At 37.0% G+C, this 16,015-nt stretch overlaps 1 protein-coding gene across 2 annotated transcripts; it reads right to left on the bottom strand.

The window, feature by feature from the left end:
• Window positions 1-4,003: 4,003 nt before the first annotated feature.
• LOC106082939 (glutaminyl-peptide cyclotransferase) lies at window positions 4,004-15,983 on the bottom strand. 2 transcript variants are annotated; one of them, XM_013245701.2, is made up of 2 exons: window positions 15,765-15,983; window positions 4,004-5,289 (listed from the first exon to the last, which is right to left on the bottom strand). In XM_013245701.2, the coding sequence occupies exons 1-2, from the start codon at window positions 15,924-15,926 to the stop codon at window positions 4,339-4,341; spliced, it is 1,113 nt and encodes a 370-aa protein (XP_013101155.2). In that variant the 5' UTR covers window positions 15,927-15,983; the 3' UTR covers window positions 4,004-4,338. The 2 variants fall into 2 exon arrangements, with proteins under 2 accessions (XP_013101155.2, XP_013101156.2); XM_013245702.2 differs by lacking the exon at window positions 15,765-15,983 and adding an exon at window positions 5,360-5,752.
• Window positions 15,984-16,015: the final 32 nt, after the last annotated feature.

Genomic DNA, 16,015 nt, shown 5'->3' with positions numbered 1-16,015 from the left:
ATTCGTGCAAGCGGGACTCCTGTTTGTGCTAACTTTTTGGTTCGGCCCGCATATTTTTTTTTTTTGCGGTACCCGTTATATCTGATGAGCTTTCCCCAATCCACCAGCTGGGGAGGTACCCGATGGGAGAATTAGCATGGAAACACCGCACGGAAACAATACTTAAGCCATGGGGAATATATTGAAATGAATATGAACAGTGTGTTACGTCATTTTGAAAGGGTCAAAAAAATACACAAAAAGCGATTACCAAAATCGTAAATTCAAATTTTTCAATAGACAATTCTATTAAAGAACAACGGGGATAATTCTCTCATAGCAATGAGTACTGTGCGATTCAAGTTTAAGCTGATAAGCTGGAGGTGGCTCCTGTTTATTGCCGCATCTAGACGGCGCGGTTTTGCCTCTTCATACATTCGTTGGACAAAAATAAAATAAATAAACAGAGCTCTTAGATTTTGCACAGAGCTCTTAGATTTTGCAAAAATTGCTAATTTTGCCCATGAACATTCCACTAAGGAACAGAGGCAAACTTCTCACATATAAATGAGTGCAGTCTGATTCGAGTTTAAGCTCAATGACCTTGAAAAACCGAGTCCGAGCGGCGTGCCGCAGTGCGACACCTCTTTGGAGAGAAGTTTTTACATGGCATAGTACCTCACAAATGTTACCAGCATTAGGAGGGAAAGCCACCGCTGAAAATTGTTTCTGATGGTCTTGCCAGGATTCGATTCTAGGCGTTCAGCGTCATATGCTGACATGCTAACCTCTGTGTATATATGAGTGTAATATAGAAAAAAGTGGAGTATGCTCCTAATCAGCCTATAACCTGATATAGCTCCCATATGAACTCATGTCCCGATTTAACTTCTTGAACCTCCAGAGGGCGGAATCGTTGTTGTTGATGTTTTTGTAGCAGTGTGTTGTGTTCTATCTTTTTTCTGCTTGGTTCTGATGAATATCCAGATCCAGGAACTCTGCGACTAGAGTTGGGTGCAACCAGAGATATCTGGGTCTGAGTCGAGTGGGTCTGGCTGGGCAATTACACATGTAACGTGTATCGTGTGGTCCCAAATTACAATCGGGACACACATCCTGCACGCTGCCATCAATTCCTGCACTGTAGGAGTTGAGGCGGCTGCATGGATGGTGATTGAGCCAAAACTACTCTGGTTTCTTCGGGTGCTGTGGGTGGCGGTCGTTCTCCAAGGACAACTTTCACCCGGTAGCTATACGCATCTGCTACCGCGTCTCCATGAATGTTGTATAGATCCGCTTGATCTAGAGGTTCTCTCATGTAGATTCATGTAGATCCACTTTAAGGCTTCTGGGCGGTAGACACAAGACGACGATTTGGATAACCCTTACGATAACAGCGCAGAAGATATTGCTTGGACAGCATGTAGTTATGTCTTCGCACGGGTAAGATCTATGTCTCCTGATGGAGATGGTCTACGTGAGAACTTAGGAGACAGCCCGTCGCAGTTCAAAAGCGGCATTCCGAAATATTATTCCACTGCGTGCCACATAGCTGAGACCTAACTGAATAACTTACCACAGACCTGCTAAATGCTTTGTACGTGTTCAACAAGGTTTCTTTGTCAGCACCCAAAGTTGTTGTTGTAGCCACATTTGCATGAAGAGGTGGCGATCCTCGTACCCCAAGTACTGCCGGCAGTTGACTTTATGACCTTGTTCCTACTTTTGACCCTATCACAAATTGCTGTTACATGTGGGGACAATGTGTAAGAGCTCTCAAATGTGACACTAAGCATTTTGGGACACCGATGATGGAGCCGGTTCTGACAAACCAAACAGAACCTGGGTCCAGAATTTTTTCAATCCACACACGTTCCAAAATCATGTTGAGAAGGCATTCCGGGATGTGTTTCTCCCATGTCAAAAAAATATGAACTCGTTCACTGCAGCTCTTGCCGATGTAGGACTTCATCAGGTCAATCCGGTACGTACAACCGGCTGCCATGCAATCGCTGTACATCCATCTGGATATCTATCGTAATTGGCCAAAATCGATCCTTGTCCAGATATTTGTCTTTAGCTCCAATGTAAGCCAAATTTGATTTCTAGAGATTATAAAGAGCCCAATATTATCCCAAGTAAATAAAAGTTTGCGTATTCAGTTATGTTATGGCTTCTAACATTCATACATCCGAACTGTACTATCAGATTAGCCTTTCTAAAAACCAAACGCTGTCTTTCGTCGATCATTCCAGACTGACTCTTTTTTATTTCTTTCATCATTCAAGAAGGTAGAGACAAATCTAAAATATGCATAAAAGTCAGTACTTTGGTACTTTTTCCACCCGAAGAGTACCGTGTTGCCCCCGCGACCGATTTAATACCCTTTGATGCACTAAGAATTTTTTGTTGTGAAAGTCCTTCCAGACAGTTCCCTAATTGTACAGAGAAGAGAGAGAGAGAGAAATGGCGAGGAAGTCCCATTGATGTGTTCCTTTAGTCACAACATTCGAAATCGAGCCCTCCGGTACAGAACAGGGATGGAAAAGCCAGTACTTTGGAACTTTTTTCCGTACTTTTTCCACCCGAAGAGTACCGTGTTATACCCGCGACCGATTTAGTACCCTTTGATGCACTAAGAATTTTTTTAAAGCATTCGGATGTTTCCCATCTTTTATTTTTTACGACATATAGTTCTAAATTTAGTAAATGCACTAATAAAGGGATATTCGCTTGTTAGTAATTCGATTGAATTAGGCTGCCCGATTGTTGAATTTGCCCCCTTAAAAAATTTTTTAATGGGGAAATATCAGATCATATTTAGAGAAAAAATCCTTATCCTTTCATGACATATTGAGACTCTGGAAGGCTTTGGAAGTGAGAAGTGGCCGACATTTGACCCATGTCTGTCCTTTCATTTAGATTCCACATTGTACCTATTGGTCTAATGTCGGTTTGTAGGGTATTAGGTTGCGACGTTCCTCCTAGGTACTTGACCCAAAATTTGAATATCTGATATCCGTTTTTCGGCTACTGTCAATCTACAATCAAAAATTCAAATAAATCGGTTCAGCCACAGCTGATGTACACTTCCAAATATCGCAAAAGATGGGGACCTTTTGTCTTCGGTACTCAATGTACTCAGTATTCTGCACTCGAATATTTTTCAAATTTGTATGCAAAAAAATTCGGTCAAAAAATATCTTTTTGGTACTTTTTAAAATGTTGCATTTCCATCCCTGCCATGCATACACAAGTAAGTCACTCAAGAGCAGTACATACGCAAAATGCATTACATACAGACAGGTGGACGCTGATACAGAACTGATTTTTTAAGTAGCGGTAGCGCGTATTTAATAGTAGAGGTCTGCAATGATTTCCAAAATCCATCCCAAGTATAGTCTTAAGCGGCTAAAAATCTGATTTAATACCTACCAAATTTTTATTTCAATTATTTGTCAACACACTGTAAAGCCATCAAACCTGTTCACCAATTTTACTGTGAATACATTGGCTTTAATTTTATACGTAGATTTTATTTATGGTATTTATGGTGGAGGGCATATAATTTTCAGTCTGAACAAACTTTACTCTTTGATATACTTGTTTTCTTTAAACCTACCCTTAACTCTGGACTTTAAAGGGTTTAATTTCTAAATAAAATTTCAGATCTTGAATCCCAGAAACATATTTTTGAAAAAGAATGATTTATTATAACATATTTGATAATGTTTACTTAAATTAAGTTGAAACTAAACAAACTTGTATTTTAAATTTTAGCTTACATTAAGAAAAATTTGGAAACCAATTTAAGTCCAAAGAAATATAAAATGACAATAACTAGTTGATAGACGGATAGCGATTTTACTTACATAAAATTTTGTTATACTAAACAAACTTAACATGAATTGTATGTTGGTATAAGTATTTAATTCCAAATTTTATGGAAATATCTAAACAATCTTCCTGCATTGAGCAATTTCTTAAAAACAAACTTAAATATATATTATATTTATATATATTGAGCGGAATTTATTTGTTTGTTTTTGAAATTATTTACATTTTTACAAAAAGGATTTTCATCGCATTTTAAGTTGCACATAAAGCGCAAAGGAATTAAAAAATGATATATAACACAAAAAATATAAAAAATGGCAGTCCATCTTTTTTTGATGACTTCATTTTATGCTATAAGTACGAGCTATTCGATATTTATGTTCAGTTTAATATAATTTCTAGGCATTCAAATATATTATAAGTTTTTTTTTGTACAATGGGATATTCTCCGGCTGCAGACCATTTTTTTGTGTTTTGAACTGGCTCTTATTGCCTTTTCCTTTTTTTAGTAATATAATTCACCTATGCATTATTTGTAATACCTTCTAAGTATTCCAAAGCAAATAGACTTACTATTCTTCTTAGGTTTTCCGTTGTGCTGTAATCAATCACATCTTCGTTATCATCCGGTGTATGCCAAACTTGGGGAAAGGGTACAGGTATTATGTGCAGTATAGGAACATTACGTCTTAAAAATGGTATATGATCATCCTCAATATGTGATGATCTTAAAGCATTGGGTTGGAAATAACGATTTGGCTCCTGAGGGCGCGAAACACCACTACTCACATAGCGCTCCATCATACCAGTGTCAGATAAACGATCTTCAATATTTAAGATGCGGCTATACCATGATTCAGTTTTGCTGAAGAAACTATAGAACTTGGGATCTGGAGCTCCAAGTAGATCCAGCAGCATTAAAATATCTATTTTTTGAAGGAACTCTTCACGCTCCCATTTTTTCGCCAGATGACGAGCACCATATATTGAGTCTTTGGGACTCCACTCCTTAAAGGCCTCTTCACCATCAAAGAATATGAACATTAAACTTAGCTCGGTGTTTTTGTAGTGTTCTAATTGTTGCTGTAACACCTTAGCCATGTTCAACATCATGGCACAAGGGACCGCCGAATCTGTGGCAGCCAAAAATTCCACATCGCCCATGTATTTACTATCATAATGGCAAGCTATGACCAAATAACGTTCAGCTTTTGGATTTAATTTGGCAATAATATTATGAAAGTGGAGATTACCCAGAATAGGTACCGAATCATGGAAACTATTTAGGTTCACTGACCAACCCAAATCCTCTAGAGATTTGACAATAAATTTACGTACCTTAGCATGACCCGGGGAGCCTACAATGCGTGGAATCAAAATTTCCTTTACTGTTTCTTTTAAATGCTTTACGTCAGATAGTTGAGCTATTTCATGAAAATGTCGATCTGTGAGCTCGTCCGTTTTATAGGGAAGCTGCAAAAATATATAAATATTATTACAACATAAATTGCGAAATCTCTTATTAGTTAAATCCTAATCCAACCTGTCTTTGACCCACTAGAAAATCTTTGTCATTTCCTGACACTAGTACTACCAAATATAAGGCTATAATCCACAGGTCATTGGATGCCATGATTTTGCCAACACCACGTATTATCTATGTTTTCAGCCAGCAATATTTCGCTTTCATTGGTTTTTTCCAAACTGCAACAGGTGTTCTATACAATTAACACCGTAATAAATGAGTCAACGACCACGTATACAGGGAAAAGACCGAGACTTGTTTAAATTTATATTTGCTTTTGTTATGTTATCTGTTCTTCCACATTTTATACATTAATTTGTTTATAATCCTTAGTTTAGTCAAATACAATAACAAAAGTTTTGACTAAACAAATATGGAACAGTATAGTGAATAGGAATGCAAAACTCGTTCTACAAGCTACAAGATTGCCCCAGGAAACGCAAAATACTGAGCTAATTTATTTAATAAATAATTAAAAATAATGGTTATAATATTTTCTGAAGGAACAATTAATGTTTCTATTTATATTAAATGCAATATTAACCACTTGTATTGTACAATACAAAAATCTAAAAAACAAACACCGGAAATAAGTTATTGAAACGTAACGTAAGCATTGGCCATTTACGATATGTTTCAAGGGCTGTTCACATGTATAAAACCAAAGAGAGTAAAGGGCAAGATATATTTATTTGCAGGTAGGGCAGCTGCCCAACAACAAGAAACCGAATACACTATCAGTCAAACTCTGTGATTTATTTAACTATGTTTTTGACAGACAGTGATTAGAACAGCTCTGATTTTGACAGATTGTGTTTTGCGCCATGAGTGTGCGTCGTGTTGTGTTGCTTCAATGCATGAATTTGAAATGCATAATGCATATTTATTAAACAAATTAATTATTACATTACACATTACATTAATTATTAAACATTGTGTTATTGTTTATGATTGTGTGTATTAGACTCTCGACAAAGAAATCTTGTTTACCACGTACAAAGCAATTGGCCGGTCTGTGGTAAGTGCAGCGCCAGTGTGGTCTCGTCAGCTTTCTGACACGCAGTGGAATAATATTCAGATCTGTCATAATACCGCCCTCCGAACTGCGACGGGCTGTCTCCACAGTTCTCATGTGGACCACCTCCATCAGGAATCAAAAAGCTCCTACCAGTGCGATGACATAACTACATACTGTCTAAGCAATACCTTTTGGGATGTTATCGCAGAGATTATGCAAATCATCATCTTGTGGAAAATTATCCACCGCTCAGAAGCCTTAAGATAGATTTACATGATCAAGAGCATGAGGTTCAGCGATACAAGGAAGAGAACCTCTAGATCAAACGGGTCTAGGCAACATTCATGCAGACATGGTAGCAGATGCGGTAAATAGCTACCGGGTGAATGTAGTCCTTGACCTCCTCCGCCAAACCAGAGTAGTTCTGGCTTAATTACGTTCCGGCAGATGCAGCCGCCTCAATTCCTAAAGAGCAAGGATTGCTGCCAGCGTGCAAGATGTATGTCCCGATTGTGACCGGGGACTACACGATACTCGTCACCTGTTTAACTGCCCAGCCAGACTTTTAACTCCTCAGTAGAACCTAAACTTTCCAAATAATGTAATGAGCATTTATTACTTTACAACCAAGGCGTATTTATCAGGTGGCCGCATCAACCCAGCTGAAAGAAATTGATATGTCAACTAATTTTTTAATTCGCCCTACAAAAATCTAAACTTCAAAATAAATAATTTATAAATTGTGTTTGCTGCTGTTATGGTTTTTAAACTTAGGGTACATAATGGCACGAGTCTAGCAACCTCATTCACTATAAGTTTTACTCAGGGAACTTAGGTCTATTGTGTCGCCCCCGAAAGATTCAAAAAGGGCAGAAGAACACTGGTAACATTTACGTCAATACAACGCCAGACATTAAAATGAAGAAGATTAGGAGCCAACATGCATGACAAAACAGCCAGGAGGTGTGGAGAAGCTCCCTCTAATATGCAATTGAAAGCTATAGTAGCGAAGATTGGCGAATGGACTTTAGCATGAAGATAAATTAGGAAAGAAAATAAAATTTGTGCAACCATAATCCTGCACCTACTCTCGCAATTTCAAGGCAGTCACACAATAGGTGCTCAACCGTTTAGGACTCCTCCTCATCTCCACAAATCAAGCTTAAGTCCGCCTTGTGACCAGCGCAAGGTCAAAGTCCTGACATATCAATGGCTTTTCAGGATATTCAGTAGAGAGAGCGGCAGCTCCATCACACCTAGGAGAGGTCCCCTGAACATACCAAGTTACCTAGTATTTTGGCAGCATAGTGTATGCACTCTGAACGTCCACACACCAACAAACCTTAACTGTCCTTTTCAAATGACCTAAATATCGGACTGATATCCAAGAGCCAAAACGGGGTACACAAACCTTCCTTGTGGTGATTGGCCTCTAATCACAATCTTCCTATTTGAACCATTTGTAAGCATTCACTTGGTAGCTATCACGGCTACAATCACCTTATGAAAACTATTTAAACCTGTCATCTTGGTGGTTTAAGAGGTTGTTGTTGCTGTAGCCACATTTTCATATGAAGGTGGCTATCCTCGTCAGGCTCCTGTAGGTGAGCAAGCTCATTCCGGTCCAAAGTACCCATCGCCGCGGGAACAGGGTGGCCATTGGTTATTTGAAGCCTCCAATAACCTCCAATAAATGTTCCAGCCACTTTTGTGGGTAAAGCCTCTCGAGCTAATTGGTATTTTGAACATTTTTAAATGTGTTTTTCTTCTTGCTCTGATTGGTCAAAACCAAGGCGTATTTAATAAAGTGGTCGCGTCGGCGATTTGCTACAACAAAGCATCTTTTTTGAAAACTTGATATGTCAAAATTTGTAAACAGAGCGAAGAAAATTCGATTCTGACATTTAAAATCTTCGGCAAATTTGCTTCGACCAATCAGAGCAAGAAGAAGTTTATTAATTTTTGAGTGTCAAACAAGAAAACACATATTTAAAAATGTTCAAAATTCCAATTACCTCTTGAGGCTTCACCCACAAAACTGGCTGGGACATTAAGGTCCGATCTATGTAGTATCCATTGCTGTCACGAAAAGCTTAGCTTCGAGCTACCGGGCGCGTCCACAGGTTGCGGATATTGGAATGCTCCATACGGAGTTGCTGCAACGGCAGTCGTGGACATTCAATTCAATTCATTCATTCATTAATTTTTATTAATCAAACATCGCCCACCCGGGCTTTACATTGATAGATTGGAACACTTTCAGGTTTTTATAATACAAAAATCAATACTAAAATCTAATATAATACTATCACTAAAATAAATAACTAACAAATTTATTAAATGTAAAAAAAATTGTTAAAAAAAAAATTAGTAACATAGTCTAACGCACAATTATCCGTTCAAACACCAAGAAAAAGCAGCAAATGTGAGATATTATCAGTGATGAAAATTAATTCAATTGAGTTGTCTGTAAGAAATGTTGGGTTAGCTTAGACTTACAAGTTTGTTGACTTACTGAGATGTTTTAAGACTAGAAGGAAGATTATTCCATAGCCTAGACAAGCGAATTACAAATGATCTTTCAAATACAACATGATTGAAACTTTCAATACGAATTTGAGAGTTCCGGGTCGAATGCAAGAATTGAAAGCAAGGAAGAAGGTAACTGGGTTCACGGTACTCAAGGATATTGAAGAAAAAGCAGGGGCATCTAATATTGAGAAAGTGCTCAAAAGAACATCCAAGTAATTGTTTCGCAAAGTATTCATAGTCTCGTCTACAACGACGGCCGTAAACAAACCGTAGTATGCTGTGGAAACACTTCTGAAGCCTAAACAGATTAGTCCTATTGGATCCGGAATATACCTCAGCACCATAAAATATATAAGGCATCAGCAACGAATGAGCCAGCATATATTTTATTTGTGTGGGTAAAATAACATTCAAATTGTAGATCTTTTTAACTATACAATTTAATTTGGAGCAGATTTGTGCAATATGCAAGGAGAATACAATATCCGATTCAATTACAAAGCCCAATGAGGCCATAGTATCAGTCGATGTGACAACATTGTTTTGAACAATAATATTTTGAAGAGAGTAGTGATGACGTGAGCTATTGAATACCACGCATTTTGTTTTACCAATGTTAATTGTTAAGTTATTTGACCGAGCCCATTGACAAACTCGTCTAATATCTTCATCAAGGTTCAAGATGCAACTTTCTAACGTACCGGAGTCAGCTGTACATAACAACTGAAAATAATCGGCATATATTGCTAAGTCTACATGTTGTACACAAGAACGAACGTCATTAACATAGAGCATAAACCAAACAGGTCCCTAGACAGAACCTTGGGGTACACCAGTAGAAACAGAATTAGCTTTGCTGAGGTCAAGTGCGGCAAGAATACAATGCCTGATCTCATCAGTATGTTTGACCATAAGAGATGTGGTACTGTGGTGTTTTCTTAAACCCGATTGACAAGGGTCAATCAATGAAAAACGATTAAGATGATCCACAAGTTGATCCCTTATTACAATATTATTTCAAATACCTTCGATAATGCTGGAAGAATGGAGATTGGACGATAATCAGAACAACTTTGACCGGTAGTGTCTTTTTTCCGTAGGGGAGTAACTCTAGCTAGTTTCCATGCAACAGGAAAGACATTCGTCATTAGGATAGTATTAAAAACATTTTGTATATGCTGCTGAATATAAGGTAAGATTATCTTAATAAATCAAATATGTATACCATCGGTTCCCAAAGCATTCGACATAATTCTAAATATTGCACATTGTAATTCGTCCAGATATATATTTCTAAAGTTAAGGGTGTTGTTACGGCTATCAGAGTAAGAACTATTTATTTGGCTAAAATCAGGTACGTAGTTATTAGTAGCAGAAGTAAAATAATTATTCAACAAACTAGGATCTATATCACAGTTTCTATCACATATAGCTGAATCAAGACTGCCGGTAGAGCGTATTTTAGACCACAATTCTCTCGAATCTGTAAGACCAGCAAAAAAACGAGCACCATATGAGCGTTTAACCCTTCTTATAGCATTACGAGCCATAGCCTTGTATCTCTTATGCCGCAAGTCATTACTGGCAGAGGGTTCTTCAATAGAAGCGCGATATGCCAAATCCCTGTTAAGGATAGTTAGCCGCACATCATTATTATTGTACCATTCTGGTTTGCCATACCTAATTATTTTCATTTTCTCAGGAACATGCCTGTAAAACCAAATATAGAGTTTTTCTTTTAAAACTGATAGCTGTAAGTTCGTATCAGTAGTACAGTAAATTGACGAAAAGTCAGTAAGCTATATATCGTTTACCAAACTTTCTATATTGACAGAGCTGTAATCACGAAAAGATTTGAAAAAAGTATTACTGCTGGTAGGCAGTCGATATTGCAAAAGCATGAATGCATGTTTAGAATTAAGTGCGGGAAAGTTGAATTGGCTGCTCTGAATCACGGAGGTGGTGCAACTCACAAGAGTGTAATCAATAAGAGATAGAGAGTTTCGAACTAAGTCGAAGTGCGTAGGAATGTTGTTGTGGAGGACTTGTCAAATTTTGAAGAGTAACGGGAAGGTTTCAAAGATTGTGCATTAAAAAAGCCGATGTTCAAGAGGTTCCGATTAGAGCAAAATTGTCTTAAAAATGAATAATCACTGATAATCTCACCGATGCAATTAGCCGCCATCATAGTGTCAGTCCAGAAAAGTGTGCGTTAGAATTAAAGTTCAAAAGATTATTAAAAACAGTAAAGAAAATGAGACTAAAATAACGTTTAACATATTAATAAATATCAAAATTCATATCAAAAATAGCTGGCTAAAAATTTATTTCAGTAAATTAAGACCAAAATCTAGATAATACTTGTCGAATTATTGAACAAGAGTCCAGTAATTCGACAAGAGTCCAGTAATTCAGCGGAATCGAACGGAGAGGTCTCAGTGAGCACCGACTCTTGCACAAATACTGAGTGCCTATGATGTTCGATATGACAAAGCGAGCTATTGCCGCCATTAAATAACCAATGTCCACCCTGTTCTGGCGGCGATCGGTTCTTTGGACCGGAATGAGCTTGCTCACCTGCAGGAGCCTGACGAGGATCGCCACCTTCATATAAAAATGTGGCTACAGCAACAACAACCCCTAAACCACCAAGATGACACGTTTAAATAGCTTTCATAAGGTTGGTAGCCGTAGATAGCTACCAAGTGAATGCTAACAAATGACTCAAATAGGAAGATTGTGATTAGAGCTCAATCACCACAAGGAAGGATTGTGTACCCTGTTTTGGCTCTTGGATATTAGTCCGATTTTTAGGTCATTTGAAAAGGACAGTTAATGTTTGTTGGTGCGTGGCTGTTCAGAGTGCATATAGTATGCCGCCAAAATACTAGGTAACTTGGTATGTTCAGGGAACCTCTCCTAGATGTGATGGAGCTGCCGCTGTCACTACTGAATGTCCCGTATAGCCATTGCAATGTCAGGCGACACAATAGACCTAAGTTCCCTGAGTGAAATTGATAATGAATGACCATTATAATCCCTAAGTTTAAAAACCATAACTGCAGCAAACACAATTTATAAAATATTTATTTTGAAGTTTATATTTTTGTACAGCCAATTCAAAAATGAGTTGACATATCAAATTCTCTTAGCTGGGTTGATAAATACGCATTGGTCGAAACAAATTTGCGGAAAATTTTAAATGTCAGGGCAAATCGAATTTTCTTCGCCCTGTTTACAAATTTTGACATATCAAATTCCCAAAAAAGAAGATTTGTTGTAGCAATTCGCCGATGCGGCCACCTTATTAAATACGCCTTGTTTACAACGTTTTCTCAATAGTCCGACAGCTTTCGAATAGTTAACTCCTATGAGCTCTAGAAACTCGAATGTTTCTAAATTTTAATTTTATTTTTAATTTAGGCAAGTTAGACGGGCGACTGGGAACCAGATTTGAATTATTGAGAGTTTGGTTTCAAAACGTTGACTCATTAGCATTTGCAGTATGTCTCTGTCGTCGCTCCTTTAAAGCTGTCAAAATTTTCGCTTTAACCTCACAATACATATCTTCAAAACGATGGCGCTTGTCAAACTCATTCTCTTCATCGACTGGTTCTCTCTCTTGTTCAATTGATGTTTAAATTGTACACAAGAATACCGATTCGATTAAATTTAACCGAGTTACGAGTTCGGAAGGCATCACTGAAACATGATTTTTAAAAACATATGTATGCCTTACTACGATTTAGCGAATTTACATCATGCTCGCGTTTAGAGCATTTAACCATTTTCATTTTTTATGCACGTGAATAAAGAAATATCTTGTTATTTAGCTTGGCGAAACAATTAAATGTGGTCTCATTTGTACAACAACCACAAATCCTATGGTGCTGATCGACGTTGTTGTACAAATGAGACCACTTTTAATTGCTTCGTCATGCACACCATGCGTACATGAGCAAAGAATATGTGAGAAAGAAGATGACTACAAAGAGAATGCAAACCAAAATCTGACAAGTTAATATCATCAAACCTGGCTGACGGTTAACAATTATTTGCGTGAGACCACTTTTTGTAATCCGCCTTGGTTATTTATATTCACTTCAATACCTATGAACTGGAAAATTCCTTTATATTCACGAACAAGACTCCCACGACTGCCTTGGGAAAACGTCTCGTATAATAATGTCCAGCAACACAGGTAGACAATTAGCGACCTGCCAACAAAATTAGTATTCATTCTCAGCAGCAGCCAGCCAACGTAGAAACCCCACACAGGTCTACAGCAAAATCAAAATGACCAATTATTGGGTTGCCCAAAAAGTAATTGCGGATTTTTTAAAAGAAAGTAAATGCATTTTTAATAAAACTTAGAATGAACTTTAATCAAATATACTTTTTTTTCACTTTTTTTCTAAAGCAAGCTAAAAGTAACAGCTGATAACTGACAGAAGAATGAATGCAATTACAGAGTCACAAGCTGTGAAAAAATTTGTCAACGCCGACTATATGAAAAATCCGCAATTACTTTTTGGGCAACCCAATAGATTGAAATGAACAAAATGGGCAATACATTTTTTTTATATTTTTGGTGTTATATGGCCCTGGTCGGGCGCCAATGATTACGCTGTGATAGACCCAAAGATTTAAATAACTGTTTAACTCCAGTTGAAATACGTTAAGAGCTCCAAATGGTTTGCTTGTCGATATAACACTAAATTTATTTTATCTTCATATCTTATGTATGTCTATGTAATAACAACAATGAATAGCTGTATTTAATAAGAACCAGTTTTCCTCACTAAATAACTACAATGGAATGCAGCATTTTCGTAAAAAAATATCATTTCTCTAGGCCTATCTTAATTATTTAAGATGACTTGTTTATGTTTGTTATTGTTAGTCAAGCTGTCGTTGGTATGCATAGAAACTATATCGTAGGCAATGAAAAAAGCAGTATTTTGGATTCAAAATTTTAAGATTTGCTTTTTTAAGGTTTATTCTTTATTATTGATAAATTTAATTATCAATAATAAAGAAAAAGTTATTTGCTTTAAACTAAATGGCCGCAACACCAGCATTTAGGACAGCATGCACCTCTGCTAAATTGTCGTTACCATAAGAAATGCATTGACATATCCTAAACGAAATTTTCGTGACCGGTTATACGGTAACGGTACGCAGCTCAAATGAAATTCTCTTTGCATAACAGGATGACATTGATGATTTTTTTCTTGCAACTATGAATGCTAATGTATGTTTTAATAGCTCCATGCAACATGAAATAAGTCTATTTGCAAATAAAAGCGATTAATAACAGCACAATGTACTTTATTAACCAAAAATGATTAAAATTCGGCTAAAATTATAAATCCATTTTTTTCGCCATCTTGTATTCTATCAACTATTTTTCATTGGCGACATAAATGTCTTGGCTGATGGCAAATGAAAATATCGCTAGAGGTGCATACCCGGCTTTATAAGCAAATTTTCTAGCATATACAATAATTGCCCTTCACTGGGTATATAAAACAATTGGCTGTTTTTGCGTGTATCGGCAATGATTTCAAATTCCATGATCACTTGTTTTTCGCTTGAGGTTTAAGTTTGACTTGATATGACTCGAAAACGAAGTTAACCGGTGTTCCTAGTAATGCAAATTTGCTCATGAACATTCCACTAAGGAATGTTTTATCTTTTTTGGGTTTTATTTCGTCGATACTGAAACAATTCCCAAATAAAGAAACGAAACAAAGAAAAAAAAAACAAGACCCAATATCGGTTAATATGGCAGCTATATCAGGTTATGAACCGATTTGGACCATACTTCGCACAGTTATTGGAAGTGATATCAAAACACAACGTCCAAAATTTCAGACAAATCGGAAAAGAATTCCGCCTTTTAAAGCTCGAGAAGTCAAGACCCAAGATCGGTTTATATGGCAGCTATATCAAAACATGAACCGATTTGGCCCATTTACAATCCCAACCTAGCTCTACAAATTGTATGCACAAAATGTATGCATTTTCAGTTGTGGTTGTCCCTTCCTTATGCTGGCGACATTTGTAAGATTCTTTGCCATGCAAAACCTTTCCTCAAAAGAGGTGTCGCAGGACAAACGGCGTGCCGCAGTGCTATAAAAAAGGGGCCTCTTTCATTGAGCTTAAACTTGAATCGGACAGCACTCAGCGATATATGAGAAGTTTGCCCCTCTTCTTTAATGGAATGTTCATGGACAAATTTGCATTTGCATGTTTGTCATTATTTAATTGATTCTAACGAAATTTAGCACAAACAATTTTTTATACTCTTGACATTACTGACGATTCCATAGAAATCGATTAAGGTTTTGTAAAGCTCCCATATATATGTGTGTCGCCCGATTTTAACTTCAATAGCCCCTGCGAGTGCATTTATCGGCTAATCTTCTTAAACTTTTACGCAATGTTTTCTTCTACGAATAGAAAAAAGAAATTTAAAAGGTTTTGTACAATTTCACTCTAAAATCCAGAGCAAATGCCGACTGATCCGCTGAATTGAATTATAGCCTGATTTGGTTCCTTCAGAATAATCCAGTAATAAATTGAGTAAGTGTAAATTGTTACTATATTCCATGGTGGAGGCTACCCAATTGTCTTGTCTCTACTTGTCTCAGTTTATAAACCGAAATCCAATTTTTTGTTTGCTCATAGGCAACCCTAATATTACATTTAAAGTCCAGGGATGTTTTACCAGCATATGGTATTCAATAAAAAAATAAACCCCAAACTAACCTACTAACCACCCCCCGCTAAGGAACAAAAATGCATGTACTATACACATACTTACAAAACAAATGACACATGTAGTTGAGAACGTATAACAACACTTACCAAATCCAAATCGTGAACTTCAAAAGCAGATCCCAAATTATAAATAATCTTCTTATTCGGCAATAGGAGATTCTGCATAAAACTAGGAGCATTTATTCTAACATGATCCAAGAGATTCCCATAGAGTTTTGAATATTGCCGCAAATTGTATATTAAACGCATTTTTAGAACGAGCACCACAATGCACCCCTCAGAAAGACTATCAATACTGGAGGTGGTGGATGTTAAGGTAATTACATATGAAAATTACG

Source organism: Stomoxys calcitrans, chromosome 1 (assembly GCF_963082655.1).
Source record: "Stomoxys calcitrans chromosome 1, idStoCalc2.1, whole genome shotgun sequence".
NCBI classification, from domain to species: Eukaryota; Metazoa; Arthropoda; class Insecta; order Diptera; family Muscidae; genus Stomoxys; species Stomoxys calcitrans.
This window is presented reverse-complemented; position numbering and strand designations above follow the sequence as displayed.

Coding starts and splice junctions, on each gene's coding strand:
- LOC106082939 (XM_013245701.2), bottom strand. CDS start 15,926: ATGCGTTTAATATACAATTTGCGGCAATATTCAAAACTCTATGGGAAT. Junction 5,290..15,764: donor AAGTTCACGATTTGGATTTG/GTAAGTGTTGTT, acceptor ATATTTTTGCAG/CTTCCCTATAAAACGGACGA.